General features: G+C 43.3%; 1 protein-coding gene across 4 annotated transcripts in view; it reads left to right on the top strand.

Annotated features, from left to right (window-relative positions):
- Nucleotides 1–15,862, top strand: part of klhl5 (kelch-like family member 5) — a 96,961-nt gene that overhangs the window by 79,338 nt on the left and 1,761 nt on the right. For all 4 annotated transcript variants that reach the window (XM_070553832.1, XM_070553831.1, XM_070553830.1 and 1 more), the window contains 7 exons: nucleotides 3,774–3,960; nucleotides 4,602–4,826; nucleotides 10,323–10,398; nucleotides 11,208–11,294; nucleotides 12,261–12,335; nucleotides 12,565–12,702; nucleotides 15,368–15,539. In XM_070553832.1, the coding sequence (XP_070409933.1) occupies nucleotides 3,774–3,960; nucleotides 4,602–4,826; nucleotides 10,323–10,398; nucleotides 11,208–11,294; nucleotides 12,261–12,335; nucleotides 12,565–12,702; nucleotides 15,368–15,539 (960 nt within the window). The remainder of the gene's footprint in view (nucleotides 1–3,773; nucleotides 3,961–4,601; nucleotides 4,827–10,322; nucleotides 10,399–11,207; nucleotides 11,295–12,260; nucleotides 12,336–12,564; nucleotides 12,703–15,367; nucleotides 15,540–15,862) is intronic.

Here is a 15,862-nt window from a genome sequence, read left to right as displayed (position 1 = left end):
ACAGCAACATACAAAACATGAGTTAACACACAGATTTAACAGCCAGATTATAATAATGGGTCTTCAGCGCCTTCTTAAAAACCTCTACTGACATGGAGAGTCGCACAGATAATGGAAGATCATTCCATAATTTTGGGCCTGCTACCGAAAAAGCCCCGTCTCCTCTTGTTTTGAGTCTAGTTGCGAGGACTAGAAGCACATGGTGACTCTCTGAGCGGAGCGAACGACTAGGTATATATGGCTGTAGCAAGTCAGATAAATATTCTGGTGCCATCCCATTCAAACCAAGCCTTGAAAACCAATAAAATAATTTTTAAACGCACTCTAAAAACGACCGGTAACCAGTGCAGATCTGCCAGGATGGGTGTCACATGATCATATTTCCTTTTCCCTTCTAGGAATCTTGCCGCGGCGTTATGCACAAGCTGCAGACGAGCTACTGTACTCTGTCTCACCCCAATTAAGACAGAGTTACAGTGGTCTAAACGAGAGGTGAGAAACGCATGCACAACAGTCTCGAGGTCCTTTCTAGTTAAAAATGACTTCACTTTGGCCAGACGTCGCAAGTGGTAAAAAGAGGACGATACAACCGCACCCACATGTGCGTCAACGGTGAAAGCGTTATCTAATGTCACTCCTAAGTTGACCGCCGAAGAACGTAGGTAGGCATTCATATCCCTACAATCTAGTTTTGATTGCTCTAAATCACGATGTAACCCAAACAGCACTGCCTCAGTTTTGCTTTCATTCAGACATAAAAAAATTGTCCGTCAACCATGACTTAACTTCAGTTAGTGCATTAAGGTAATAATGGGACAGTCGCTTCTATAATCCGAGGGTAAGTAAAGTTGGCAATCGTCAGCATACATATGAAATCGAATTCCATACTTCCTCATGATGTCCCCCAGTGGCAAAATGTAAATCAAAAACATCAGTGGTCCTAATATTGAACCCTGTGGGACCCCCCACTGCAGTTGTGTGAATCCAGAACTAAACCCACCCATCCTTACACTTACAGTCCTATCCTTCAAATAAGATCTGAACCAGTCTAAGGCCAGACCAGAGATTCCGACATTATACTCTAAACGATGGAGCAACACTTCATGGTCCGCAGTGTCGAACGCAGCTGTAAGGTCCAACCAAACAAGTAGCACAGGATTTCCCCTATCAGTTTCCAACATAATGTCATTTAATACCTTTATCAGTGCCGTTTCCGTACTATGAAAAGCTTTAAAGCCAGACTGAAAAGTTTCCTTAATGTTGGACTCTTCTAGGAAATCCATTAACTGAGTATAGACACATTTTTCCAGAATTTTACTCAGAAAAGGGAGCTTTGCAATCGGCCGGTAGTTGCAAGGCTGCATACCATCTAACCCCGATCTCTTTAACAGTGGGTTAGTAACCGTCTAGCAATACACAGCAGAGTGTTGTAAAGATTCTAAGCCAGTAAGCGAACCAGAAGTTGTTTTTGTGCCACATCTTTTTGCAGTACCCAAATTTAATCACAGGCCGTCACTCCTCCTTCATATATGGGGCGACGGTGGCACAGGAGTTAAGTGCTCGCCCCGTAATCGGAAGGTTGCAGGTTCGAGCCCCGCTCAGTTTGTCGCTGTCGTTGTGTCCTTGGGCAAGACACTTAACCCACGATGCCTGCTGGTGGTGGTCGGAGGGACTGGTGGTGCCAGTGCTCGGCAGCTTCGCCTCTGTCAGTGCGCCCCAGGGCAGCTGTGGCTACATCGTAGCTCATCCCCACCAGTGTGTGAATGGGTGAATGACTGATTGTGTTGTAAAGCGCCTTGGGGGTTTTCAAGAACTCTAGAAGGCGCTATATCAAATACAGGCCATTTACCATTTTACCATTTATATAATGTCTGGTACTCAATATAACCCAACCAAGAACACGTTTTAACCAATTTTATTATGAATGTGGAACCGGTGGATGCCACAAACTGGTCATACAAACATTCATGATTAACATTTTCATGATCTACATCTGCTCGTCTTCTGAACACCGAAACCTCAAACACTTCAAAGGAGGTTTTAGGGTGTTTTTCTCCACCACTCATCTAATGGCAAAAACTGTTTAACTGGCTAAGACGAGGGGATAAGGCAGGTCAGGGTCAGACACACTCCATCTTATCAGAAACTGTCATTCTAGAATAGAGCCTGAAGTGAGAGTTGACATCTGTGAAAATGTGGGTTTATGGCTAATGTTGTCATCATGGACTTTCCTACAGTTCATCAGCTCCCACCTCCCTGTGGTCATGAGAACGGAGGAGATTTTCTATCTGATGGCATCATTAAGGATATGGATTTAAAGGGAAACTTTAAACCTTTTTCATATTTTTAAATAATTTTCTTGAGCCTTTATGTGCTAAAATTACCCTTTACAGGGTTAATGAAAAGTCACTCAAACCCCCTCCGCCCTCTGTGGCCAGAATATGGCACTTGAAACTTCAGAGTGCCAGTCCGGTCTTACTTAACTGTCGCTGTAGTCTGCTTCCAGCACATTTCCTGCATGTTTTAGATCATGGGCATGGTTGATTTGTTTAATTTAGTGATCAATCACTCCTGTAGGCACTAAGGAAGGCTGGGGAGAGATTCAGATTAAGGTGTAAAAATGATGAACACACAGCGAGGAGAAAAGTTTTGCTTTTGGTTCTACTAAATGGAAACTAGGGGGTGCTAAAACAAGCCAAAACTGTCTAAAGCATGAAGAATGTCCACTGCTGGGGAGTGCATGCTCTCAGTGTGTTTGCTAAGTGGAATGCTGTCTCCTCCACACATGAGCTCAGATAGAGGATAACACAGATTTTCCTCCTGCACACTGTGAGGTAAAGAGACGATGGGGGTGGGGGGGCTGCAGGATTCGGTCTTATCTCGTCCTCCACGTTCAATCCTTCACAGCATGATGGATAAATTACCAGAGAGAAGGACAAACATGTTTTTCTATATCTGTCCTCCTTCAGCAGCCACACACACACACACACACACACACACACACACACACACAAATGAATGAGCAAATAGGGTTCTGTGTAATTTGTTGGTCTGTGATTGTAACCAGCAGAAGTGTGATTTGACCCCGGCATATAAGCTGCTTATCCATTTACCATGCTTGTTTTGTGCTTCACGCTTCTGACTGTCAATTAAATTTTATATTCTGTGACCAAGTGTTGCCGTTTGGCCCAAATCTTCTATTTATTTGCAGGCTGGAATCACAGAGGACTGCACAGGAGGAGAAGAGAAGATGCATTATTATCTGTGTTTAACATTGCATCATTCCTTTTTGCTTTGATTTTAAAGACATTTTCTAATCTGGCTTGATGTTTAATTTAAATCTTAAAAAACAACATGAAAAACACTTTAAAATTCTGGGAGCCCAGAACCAGAAAACATAAGAGCACACTCACACACACACACACACACACACACACACACACACACAGAGCTATCTAAATGTAAATCATGTATTTCTCACCTTCTGGGAAAACTTCTCAGACGTCTTCTGGATGTGGTTTTACAGAACCATCTGGTGGGTGGAAGAGCGTCGTGGTGCAGCCTGTTAATATTTGTTGGTGTTTTGTGTGTATGTGTGTGTGTGTGTGTGTGTGTGTGTGTGTGTGTGTGTGTGTGTGTGTGTGTGTGTGTGTGAGATCAAATCTCTCGTTCAATGAGACTTCTTACCTTTACTTGCAGTGACGACATGCTAACCGATACAAGCTTCCGTCACATGACCCTGTGTGTTGATTTGTTCTGTTTTTCATGTGAAGTTCTTGGTGGATCTAGAGTCCAACCCCTTCCTCCGTGACAGTGTGGAGTGTCAGCGACTCCTGATGGAGGGGATGAAATATCATCTTCTACCCCAGCGGCGTCCTCTGCTTCAGAGTCCTCGCACCCGGCCCCGCAAGGCCACAGTAGGGGCCATGTTTGCTGTGGGGGGTATGGACGCCTCAAAAGGTAGAACAGATACTCAGAAATTGTTTAAAAATGCATTGTTATGATTTGGCCTGTGATTTCATGACCATGTCTGTGAATATATTTATTTGTTGATCTTATTGTTTGTTTTTTCAGCATTTACTTTATTGTGTTGCAATGTATTTCATGGGAAGCACTTTTGGCAGCTCTCATGCGGTGTGTGTATACATGCTATTCAAATAAACTGGTATGGTAAATAACAGCACGTGATGGCATGTGGTTACCACACATCAGCCCGAAACTGTGCATTCTGTCTTCATTGGATGTTTGTCCATAGTTGACTTACTTTTGGAGTCTGCCCAATTCAAGATGGCTGCCAATGCCACAGCACACAAAACAACTATAAATCAGACATTGAGCTGGGTCATTAAACTTGTTTGAAATTGTTCATAAATAGTGAGCGAGATTAATAAAATCTGTTTTTTAAAACATAAGCAGCTTAAGTGAAGGCAGACATGTGAATCAGGTGGGCTGTTTGCACCAGCTTCTCTTTCATACCCACCTAACCTGAGCTATAACTGGCTGGTTCTATTCCTGCTACCCTATAAAACACACAGAGACCTTGAACACATGTAGAAAACAGAAACATCATGATCACGGTGTGTTGGTTTCTTTGTTTCCAGGAGCCACAAGTATCGAGCAATATTGTCTGCGTCGGGACGCGTGGAAGCAGGTCGCCACCATGAGCGGACGGAGACTACAGTTTGGTGTTGCCGTCCTTGACGATCGTCTTTATGTGGTCGGAGGCAGAGATGGACTCAAGACACTCAACACTGTGGAGTGTTATAATCCACACAACAAAACATGGAGCGTCATGCCTCCCATGTCCACACACCGGCACGGCTTAGGTTAGCACCTGTTTTATGTTTGTGTTACAAACCCACAGCCCAAGCTGGAAACACTTGTTTGTTTGTTTTTTGTATATGATTTATTTATAACTTGTTTCACAGTCACATCATATCCACATACCTACACACTAAAATAAAATAAAGAAAGAAAATTAAATTAAATTAAAATAAAACATTTATGTGCTGCAGTAACAAATAGGCAACCAAAGTGTGGCTATGCCGGCGATAGCTCTACAAGGCCAAGGTTAAGTGTCCATGTCGAGTGTCACAGAGATCACATGGTCTTGGAACGGCCTCCAAATTTTGGCAGTTTCCGAGCCCCTCTGGATGAACCTTATTTTCTCTAGTTTCATAGAATAGAGGGCATTTTTAATCCAGCGGGAGTGGGTCAGTGGGTGAGGTTCCAGTGAATCCTATGCACTACCTTACATTGAAGTATGCAGTGCCTTGCACAAACTGAGGAGGAGTGAATACGCCTTGGGGCCTATTCCCATTGGCTGTTATTAATCTCCGTGTTAAGTTCCTCGGACCAAGCAACACGGAGGTGATCAGATCGCGCCACAAACATGGAGAGAAGAAAATTATAGTTTGGATATCGCTCCTTTCTGGGAGGGTTTAATCTCCATCATATCATCTAGCATAGTGTTCACAGGTACAATGGGAAAACCCATAAAATATTTTCTGATAAAGTCCCTGGCCCGCAGATACCGGAAAAAATGTGAATTTGGCAGTTGGTATTTAAGCGACAGCTGTGTAAATGAGGCCAAAACGCCATCCACAAAAAAGTCCTTCACATGGATCAGCCCATGGCTCCTCCATACCACAAAAGTTTTATCTAACAGGGATGGAGGAAAAAGCGGATTCTGGTCAAACGGTGAGTGACTGGGTTTTAATATGACACCTCATTTGAGACCAAATCTTAAGACAGTTTTTAACTATAGTATTGCTAGTGTACAAATGTGGGCTAACGTTTGAAGGGAGACACAGGAAAGAGAGCAAAGAGGCAGAGGCAGATGTGGCCTCCTCCAGTCGCAGCCAAATTGGCTCTGTAGATTTGGTGTGACACCAAAATAACATTGTGCGAATATTAACAGCCCAATAATAGTACTGAAAATTTGGAAGGGCAAGGCCCCCCAGGTCCTTACTTTTTTGTAGAAGGCTCTTGCGCATTCTAGGAGGTTCTTTGTTCCATAAGAACTGCGAAATAGAACTGTCAAGAGTCTGAAAAAAACTTTTTGGAATGAACACCGGGATGCATTGAAAGAGATACAGGCATCTTGGCAAGAAGTTCATTTTAATGCAGCTATCCCTTCCTGCTAAAGAAAGAGGCAGCATAGACCAGTGCTGCAAATCCTGAGCCAACTGCTCCAACAGAGGGTCAAAGTTAGTTTTAAAAAGTTTTGAGAAGTCCTTGGTTACATGGATACCCAAATATTTAAAACTTTGCGGGACAGCCTTAAAGGGCAGACTAGAAAGTGGGTATGCCGTCGCAGCTGAGTTAATCGGAAGGATTTCACTTTTATCAAAGTTAAGCTTGTATCCGGATATCTGTCCAAAGTCCCTCAGCAAAGATAGAATTGGAGACATGGAGTTATCTGGGTCCGACATAAAGATCAATAGATCATCCGCATACAACGACACTCTGTTGTCACAGCCGCCACGTTGAATGCCTTGCATGGCACTCGCCCTAAGGGCTGCCGCCAATGGTTCTATCGCTATTACAAACAAAGATGGAGAGAGGGCACCCCTGGCGAGTCCCGCGACCTAGGGGGAAAGGCTTTGAGAAATAATTATTCGTACGAACTTGTGCCAATGGTGAAGTATACAATAGTTTAATACAAGAGATAAGAGTGGGACCAAAACATTTTAGAGTATAAAATAAATAGGGCCACTCCACCCGGTCGAAAGCCTTTTCAGCATCCATAGATATGACCAGTTCCGGAGTGTCAGATGATGAAGAGGAATACAGAATATTAAGTAAGCGCCTCACATTATGGTATGGATGTCTGGTCCTGACGAAAACTGTTTGTTCTGGATTTAATTGAAGGTATTTTCCAATTCCAAACGTCTCGCCAACATTTTGGCCCAGATTTTAACATCTGCACACAGTAAAGAAATAGGGTGGTAGTTACTACAGAAGCGAGGGTCCTTACCTTTAAGGAAATTGTAGCTTGTCGTAGGGTAAGCGGTAGGATTCCAGATTCAGCTGCCTCTTTACAAATGGCAAGCATGAGGGGGGATAATTTGTCAATAAAAGCCTTATAAAATTCCGACGGAAAACCAACGGGCCCTGGACACCTTCCACTTTGCGTGGACATAATTGCAGTTTTAATTTCACCTGCAGTAAATGGTTTATCTAGGTGCACCGCAATATCTGGTGCAACTGTCCGGATCATCAGTCCATTGAAAAAGTCATCCAAATGTGTGTCACCAGGCAAATTTTCAGACGTATAAAGAGACGAATAAAAGTCCCTAAATCGATCATTAATTTTCTGGGGGTCGGCGGAAAACCCATCAATTCCAGAGATCTCCGAGATACACTGCCCAGTAGAGGACTGGCGGATCCAGTGGGCGAGGACTTTAGTTGGCTTATCCCCAAACTCGTAATAACTATGCTTGGTCCTGGTGATTAACTGGACAGCCTCATCAGTGGCCATAGAATCGAATTCAGAGTTCTTTATTAAAAGCTCTTTCACCAGATCAGCCGATGGGGACTCTTCACACTTAATTTGCAGCTCTGATATAGTGTCGTAAAGAGCCTGCCTCCTCCGGGAGACCATCTTATTTTTATAAGCAGTGTACGCTATTATCTAACCCCCTTAAGAAGGCTTTACAAGCTTCCCATATCGTTGCTGCCATCACATCTGGGGTTACATTGGTAGAGATATAAAAATCATTACTCTGATTTATATATTCAACAAAGTCTGAATCATTGAGTAGCGAAGAATTGAAACGCCAGGAGGAACGCATTATTGGAGTATCCGGAAATGATATGTCCAAAATAACCGGAGAGTGAGCTGATATCACTATAGCGGCATAATCACAATGGTTAACTGAGGAGAGAAGTTTTTTACCAGAAAGAGGTCAATTCGTGAAAAGGTTCCATGTACATGAGAAAAGAAAGAAAAATTTTTTGTGGCAGAATTCAGATGACGCCAGACATCCAGAACTCCATATTGCTGCATAAATATTTGTATTGCTTTTGCTGATTTAGATTTAGGACTTGGGTTAACTGAGCTGCGATCCGATGCTGGGTTAAGACAACAGTTAAAATCACCGCCCTTGATAAACTGGCCACTGTTCAAATTGGGAAGTGAGAAGAAAAGTTTCTTAAAAAAGTCTTCATTATCCCAATTCAGTCCATACACATTAGCTAGAACTACTTTATTTCTTCCTATTTTACCCACAACAATAACATAACGCCCATTGGGGTCTGACACCACCTCCGTGACTGCTAGAGGGATATTTTTGTGGGTTAAGATGGCTACTCCTCGTGCCTTTCCACTAAATGAAGAGTGGAAAGTTTGCCCCCCACCCACCCACAACTCAGTTTTAGGTGATCTGTCCGTTTTAAGTGAGTTTCTTGTATAAATGCAATTCTGGTATTTAAAATTTTTAGGTGATTGACAACCTTTCTCCATTTCACAGGAGAATTTAACCCTTTAACATTCCAGCTAACAAATCCTAATGTGCCGCTGTGTGTGGATGAATCATTAGAACTCAGCATGACCGTTCATGAAATAAACAGTCCTCATACAAAAGTACAAATAGCAAATAAGTAAAACGCTCCACAAAAGCCACAGGTACACAAACGCAGCACATAAAAACGGAAGAGAAGAGAAAATAAAATAAAAAATGAGAATATAATAGTTGTTGCAAAAGACAACATATTGTAATTCTTCCTTTCCATATAGCTCTCCTGCTCCCGCCGGGTCATTTAACAATAAACCGATCAGCAGAGTTCTGTGCATGTCCGTTTCAACCTGGTAGGAAGCTTAGTGTTCATATATAAGTTGGCACGCACAGCCAATGCAGTCAAACAATGGCGAACCCAAACATGGAGGGGCTAAGAGTGAAAATTAAATTACCCTGGAACGGCTAGGTGGTCTCAGCCGGTTCCTTGATGAATTTCTCCGCCGCTAAGGCAGACGGAAGCCATTTCTTGTCTCCATTAGGAAGGGTGGCTGGCTTCCCAGCCTGGCTGGAAAAAGCAGCGTTGGGCGATATCCGCGTTGGTGCAGCTCCGCCATGGGGTCTCGGTATTCGCTTCACTGCTTCACTAAATCCGGACTGTAGTCCTCATAGATGCAGATCGAATGGCCCTTGTAGGAAAGATCCCCCCCTCCGACAAGCTTCACAGATGATCACGTCTTTGACTTGGTAGCGGTGGAGGCAGAGGAGGACAGGACGGGGTCTCCCACCAAGGGGAGGCTTGGGAGCCGCGGTGCGGTTAGCGCGATCTACCTCCGGCGGCGATGAGAATGTACCCCCGCCGAAGACCTCCACCAGGAGCTCAAAGTAGAACACCGTTGGACGAGGGCCGCCAAAGTTCTCCGGTAAGCCCACAATTCGGACATTATGACGCCTGTTGTGTCCCTCGAGATCTGCCAGTTTTTCCTTCATTAAATTATTCTCCTTCTGCATCGTGTAGTACTTATCCTCCAGCTCCGTGAGTTGTTGGTCAGATATAGTTGCGTTTTCATCCAGCGAGGGCAATGCGGGCCGAGTGGTCATCTATTGCAGCTTTAATACAATCTAGTTTTGGAGTTAGGGAGTGGAACAACAATTTAAACTCTGCCGCGAGTTCCTCTTTATGCTGAGCCAGCAGCGTGATGAAATCCTCTAGCGTCGGGCTAGCGTTAGCAGAAGAGGTCAACGCCGCTGCTTGCTTTTCAGCTTGTTTCCCTTTGAACTTCGACATAGCCACCACTAAGTTACAAAAATGTGTTTTCAAATCCAAAGAGGCTAAAACGGTGCAAGTAATACTACGTAGAGTGCCGAAACAGGGTAGAATAGTTACGCCAATGCGGGAGCAGACTTAGCGTGCAACTACTCTGCTTGCCCCATAACCCCGAAGTCGTCATGCCTCCCATGTCCACACACCGGCACGGCTTAGGTTAGCACCTGTTTTATGTTTGTGTTACAAACCCAAGCTGGAAACACTTCTGCCTCAAACCTTCCTTTGGTTTGCTTTGATCTTTACTAGAAAAAAGATGATTTCTAAAACAATCGAGTGGCGTGATCCTCATCACATCAATGATTTCAGTAGAGCGCTCGGCTGCTTCTGTGTGGAGGAAAGAAGCGATCCAGTTTCACATCTGGCAGCACAGATGTTCAGGCAGATACATCCCTTCTGTGTGGAGGTGTCAGCATGCTGCACTGCTAATGGTTTTAGTTACACTCACCATGACTGTTGTAGCGGTATGTGCTTCTAGAGATCCCATCGGCTGTGTTGAAAAGTGACCCTGATTTAAACAAACCTGGATGTTGTTGCAGGTGTGGCCGTCCTAGAGGGACCCATGTATGCAGTGGGAGGACATGATGGCTGGAGCTACCTCAGTACGGTGGAAAGGTGTGAGGATGCTTCTGACTGGTCATACTAAATAAATGATTTAACTCGAGGTTCTGTGGGAGGGTCATGAACCTGCACTAGAAAGCTTTGTAAACAACCTCAATTTGGACAAATTTGTTCTCTCCAGGTTGATAAGCTAAAGGCTAGTCACAGTGAGTTCAGCCATTAAGTAGATTTTTGCTATTTTAAAACCGGCTGCTCCACCCTGCAGCTCCGTCACTTTTCATCAATCAGATTTGCATTACCTGAGGATTTGGGCAATCTTATAAATGTAATGCACTACTATGAGGTACTATCTGCTAAGTAACCACAGAATTGTATGTGAGTGTATGAAGTGATGTGACCCCAGTGCTAACAGGTATTAAATGGTGTTTGCATAAACCAATGGTTGAGTTGCTTTAAGATGGCAACAATCGTCTCTGTGACTAGCCGTTAGCTTGTCAGTCCAGTCAAAACTAATCTCTTCTCCAGAATGAAGAAAAATGTAAAACAGTAAGATCATAATTATCAATATTTCCACTAGAACTTGTGTTTACTGATCTAACATCCTTCTGAGAGTGCATTTAACCCAAATAAGTCCTGTTTTCTTACTAAACTGTGTTAAAAAGACCTGTATGACCTGTAGATGGTTTTGGTTCAGGTTGACCTGTAATATTTGTGTCTGAGATCATCTTCTTCATCCATAAACTAACACAAAAACAGTTTTCCTGGTTGATAGTACACCGGGGGCTTTTAACCAGATCTGTTCATAGCTGTTGGAGGAGAGATTTGTCCTGTTGTGACATAAAAATCCGAACTCTGTTTTTAAGGTGGGACCCCCATGCTCGCCAGTGGAGCTTTGTAGCGAGCATGGCTACACCCAGAAGCACAGTGGGTGTAGCTGTCCTCAACAGGAAGTAAGTAACGTTTATTAAAGTTCACATTTGTGTTTAGATCCTCTTTGGGTTCCTGTTCTGTTCTGTTCAAAGAGCAAATCCCCCAGGAGCTAATCAGGAACGGCAGATACATCCTTTATGACAAAAATAGTAAAATATTGTTTTAAACAGTGTACCCTCTGAGGAGTATTGTGCTGCAGGGCTCTGATCGGACCGATAGTCTCAGGTTGGTGAGGAGAATTGGTCTTTCCTAAGAATGTACAATCACAGCTGCCAGCTCTCCGCGGCAGCCTCCTGCTGTGGCTGCAAATCCAAGTTCATCATTTTACAAACTCAACTGATTCTGGACGACACAAACACTGAAGCGCCTCGTAGGTTGTTTGCTACTGTACTTAGCCATTAGCCATACGCTAATTAAAGCTCCTCTTACGGTTTGGAGTCCATCTGGCCAGAGCTCTACTCTCTCTGCTTGTTTGGAAGAAGGAGATGAGGACTTCACACACACGCGCACACACACACACCCTGTTACAAACCAGCTCACATATCCAACAGTACGAAACACACGTACTTTATAATTAAGACTTAAGAACAACAGGTCTGACAGTAACACAGCTGTAGTAACCTGTGTTGTTTTCATTATTCTGTTTCTCTGAGAGAGAAAAGCTTTAGAGATGCTAATTAAAACAGAAACAACTGATTTGTGCCAACCATACCCAGGAGGTGTGTGTGTGTGTGTGTGTGTGCGTGCGTGCGTGCGTTTGTGTGTGTGTGTGTGTGTGTGTGTGTGTTTATTCTCCAGTCTCTCTCTGATGGAGCTCATTACTTGCCTGACCGCTTATTATGCCCTTTATTTTTAACTTTCCAAATTCACATTCACAAATTCTTGTTTTCACACACACACACACACACACACACACACACACACACACATACAAGCATTCAAGATGCTTATCCACGAGGATTTCCAGTGTCTTCTATCTTCCTCAGGTTGTATGCTGTAGGAGGTCGTGACGGCTCATCCTGCCTGCGCTCGGTGGAGTGCTTCGACCCCCACACAAACAGGTCAGAGGCTGGGGGGATTCTTTCATCTGGCAAGAATTAATTGCCCTCCCCTGGTTTACTTCCTGTCTGCTGTTTCCACTAGTGAAGCACCTCTTTGTCTGAGGTTATGAGAAGATGGCGTAATCCTGTCAGGATGTTAGAAGAGACCCCAGCTGTCTGCTGGAGCTTCTGTTAAGTGGCTTGTAATGGATTTCATGGTTTTTCTTCCCATTTCCCTCCTGATTTATAGATGGGCTAGTTGTGCTCCCATGGCAAAAAGGCGAGGAGGTGTGGGCGTGGCCACGTGGCATGGCTTCCTGTACGCCATCGGGGGTCATGATGCTCCGGCGTCCTCTCTGGCATCTCGGCTAAGTGACTGTGTGGAAAGGTGAGGCTGCATTTATCTCAGGAGGATTTTTAGTTTTATTTTATTGCAAAGAAAATTATAAAAATGATATGAAATGATTTACATTTGACTTTTCCTGAAACTTTCTCTTTGTCTGTGAGGAAAATAAAATACAGAAAATAAAGTTCAGAATATGGTAAACGGCCTGTATTTGTAAAGCACCTTCTTAGGGTTCTGCAGCCCCCCCACCTTGCAACACAGTCAGTCATTCACCCATTCACACATTGGTGGGGATGAGCTACCATGTAGCCACAGCTGTCCGGTGGCACACTGACAGAAACAAGGCCTACCGGACGCAGGCGCCACCAGTCCGTCCACCCGTCCCTCCACCCACCACCAGCAGGCAAGGTGGGTTAAGTGTCTTGCCCAAGGACACAACAGCATTCTCAGTTCGAGCTGGGATCGAACCTGCAACCTTCCGATTACTGGACAACCCATCTACCTCCAGAGCTACTGCTGTCTATCTTAAGATCAAAATACAAACAAGAATATTTCAAGGCTGCTCAAATCGAGCTTTAAGCGACTCTTGTTCTTAATTTTAGGGTTAGGTTTGTGTTCAGGTGTGTCCAAAGGGTTAGGGTTAATGTAGATCAGCACTTTATGCATATTTTTTGTTCAGATTTTTGCTATAATGCCAATTTTGGTCTTACTTTAAGGAGTGCAAATTTAAATAATTACCATGAAATAACTTTTGCATCGTTTAAATAAAAATGATCGTTTTTGCCTGTCAGGACAGCAGAGACGAGGAGTGATGTGCTCGTTTCTGTTGGCTCTTGTTACGACTCTAGCAGCAGTCTGAGTAAGCTGCCGTTGCTTTACAGCTGTTTTGGGAAGACCAGTCAAAAGACCACTGCAGTAGTCCAGCCGGCTGGAGATGAATGCATAAATGAGTTTTTGTAGGTCTTGTCTGAGACCTTTGAGTCGTGCTATTTGATGAAGATGCTAAAACACTGATCCAGTTATGGCCCTAATGTGAGCAGTGAAGCTCAGGTCTGAATCAGTTGTGACACCAAGATTTCTAACCTGGGTCTTTGTCTTTATTCCTCTGGAGCCGAGTTGAACAATAACTTCCATCCCATCCTTCTTATTTCCAAAGGAAATAACTTCAGTCTTGACTTTAACTGGAGGAAGTTTGATTGCATGCAGTTCATTGACTTGCTCCAAACACAGAGTGAGTCTGGGGGACCACATTCACTAGGTGATAGATCTAGGAAGATCTGGGTGTCGTTTTTTATTTTATTTAATTTTTTACCCCATGTCCTGTCCGGCTGTAAAGCAATCAGAATCTATGTCTGAGTGCCGAAGACATGCCTTACAGTTTTATTCTCACAGGTAGAGCAGAATAGATTCAGCTATATTGTCTCGCATGTTACCGAAACGTTAAAGCCCAACGGACACGGGCACAGAAATGAGAGATAAAGGGGGAGAGGAAAGGAAGATGTGGGGGGGTCACAAAAATAAACAATAAAGGATGTACATGATACCACTTCTATATTTGCAGAAAGAGAGAGAGGAAAGGGGGACACACAAAAATACAGAAAAAGTTTGGACACCCTGATTTCTTTAATCCGTTTCATTATTGGCTTCAATTTCTAGAATAAGTGTTTCTTCAAAAATATACTTTTAGCTTTTTATTTAGTAGGGATGTAAGAAAATATCGATATGGCAATATACCTCAATATTTTATCCTGCAATATTATATCGATATTCAAAAGCCATGTATCGAATTTTTGGAAGAAATTACATGCAAACATTTGTCTTTTCTATTCTTTTGGTACAATTCAAACGCCCACCGCTAGTTGACAGAAGTATGCAATGGGGTTTGTTTCCACCTCTGAAATGTAAATCCCGCTTTTATGGTTCAGATACCTCATGGTAAACATTTTACATATCATTTTGGACTGTTTATTGAATTTTCCTACAATTATTTCAGTCTAAAAAAAATCACTAATATTATCTGGCTGAATGTATACATCGTATTGTCTCCCCATATCGTGATACGTATCGTATCGCCAAAATTTCACCAATACACACCTCTACTATTTAGTCATTTTACTGCGACAAATATATTTTTCCAAAACATTGCTGCTGAGCTGAGTGAATAAGTAGTTATTAAACTGTAAATCTTATGTTTGGACTGCTATCAAACACCTGAGAGGATCAGGCGATGTTCAGGTGTTCATCTCAAAATTACTCAAATGAAAAATGTTTCTAACTAAAGTAATATGAGAAAATGAAATCACCCTTAAAACCTGCAGCAGATGAGCACAGATCTAGCAGATTCATCCAGTCACCAAACCCTGAAATCAGTTTATTATTTTATAATATTCTACAAAAATCATCATGTTTTGTTTTTTAAAGTCTTTGGGAAAGCTATAGCAGCTAGCCTTGCTTTGTCCAAAATTAAACACATGAACTTCCTCAAGTCCCCCAAAGCTGAATGAATATTAAACATGTTTTGTTTACTAAACAAGAGAAAACACACAATTGTTTCAGGGTCTTGTCGTGTGGCTGCATCCCAGAGCACTGTCAGCTGTTCTGCTCCAGATTAACGCCGGTTTAGCAAACCTCCACCATCAGTCGTCAGCGCTACACTGACCTCTCCTACATACAGCTGTATTTTATTATTGTTGTTGTTTGTTTTCAGATATGACCCGCAGACAGATGTGTGGACCGCAGTCGCCCCTATGAGCATCAGCAGAGATGCTGTTGGTGTTTGTCTCCTTGGCGACCGTCTCTATGCTGTGGGCGGCTATGATGGACAGGTGTACCTCAGTACTGTAGAGGCTTATGACCCTCAGACGAATGAGTGGACACAGGTAGCACACACACACACACACACACACACACACACACACACACACACACACACACACTGAATCCTATGTACAGATGAACAGATTTGTGCGTTTTTGCTCGCGATCCTCAGTTGTCCTGTCATGAACAACAGCTGTTGTTATTTTAGAAACATGTTTGCCCTTCCTGCAGCTCCTCTGTTTTTATTCTGACGCAGTTGTTTGTTTTCCCCGAGTTAATATTGTCCTTGGGGCTGCTAGGGGGGACTATTAAAACAGCGAGGGGGATCTCATTCAGGAGCCTATATCTCACTCCCCCTTATACCCCATCTCCTGCAAATCCTCAA

The sequence above is a fragment of the Nothobranchius furzeri genome, chromosome 7 (genome assembly GCF_043380555.1).
Source record: "Nothobranchius furzeri strain GRZ-AD chromosome 7, NfurGRZ-RIMD1, whole genome shotgun sequence".
Taxonomy (NCBI): domain Eukaryota; kingdom Metazoa; phylum Chordata; class Actinopteri; order Cyprinodontiformes; family Nothobranchiidae; genus Nothobranchius; species Nothobranchius furzeri.
The sequence above is the reverse complement of the archived record's forward strand: the minus strand, read 5'-3'. Positions and strand labels throughout refer to the sequence as shown.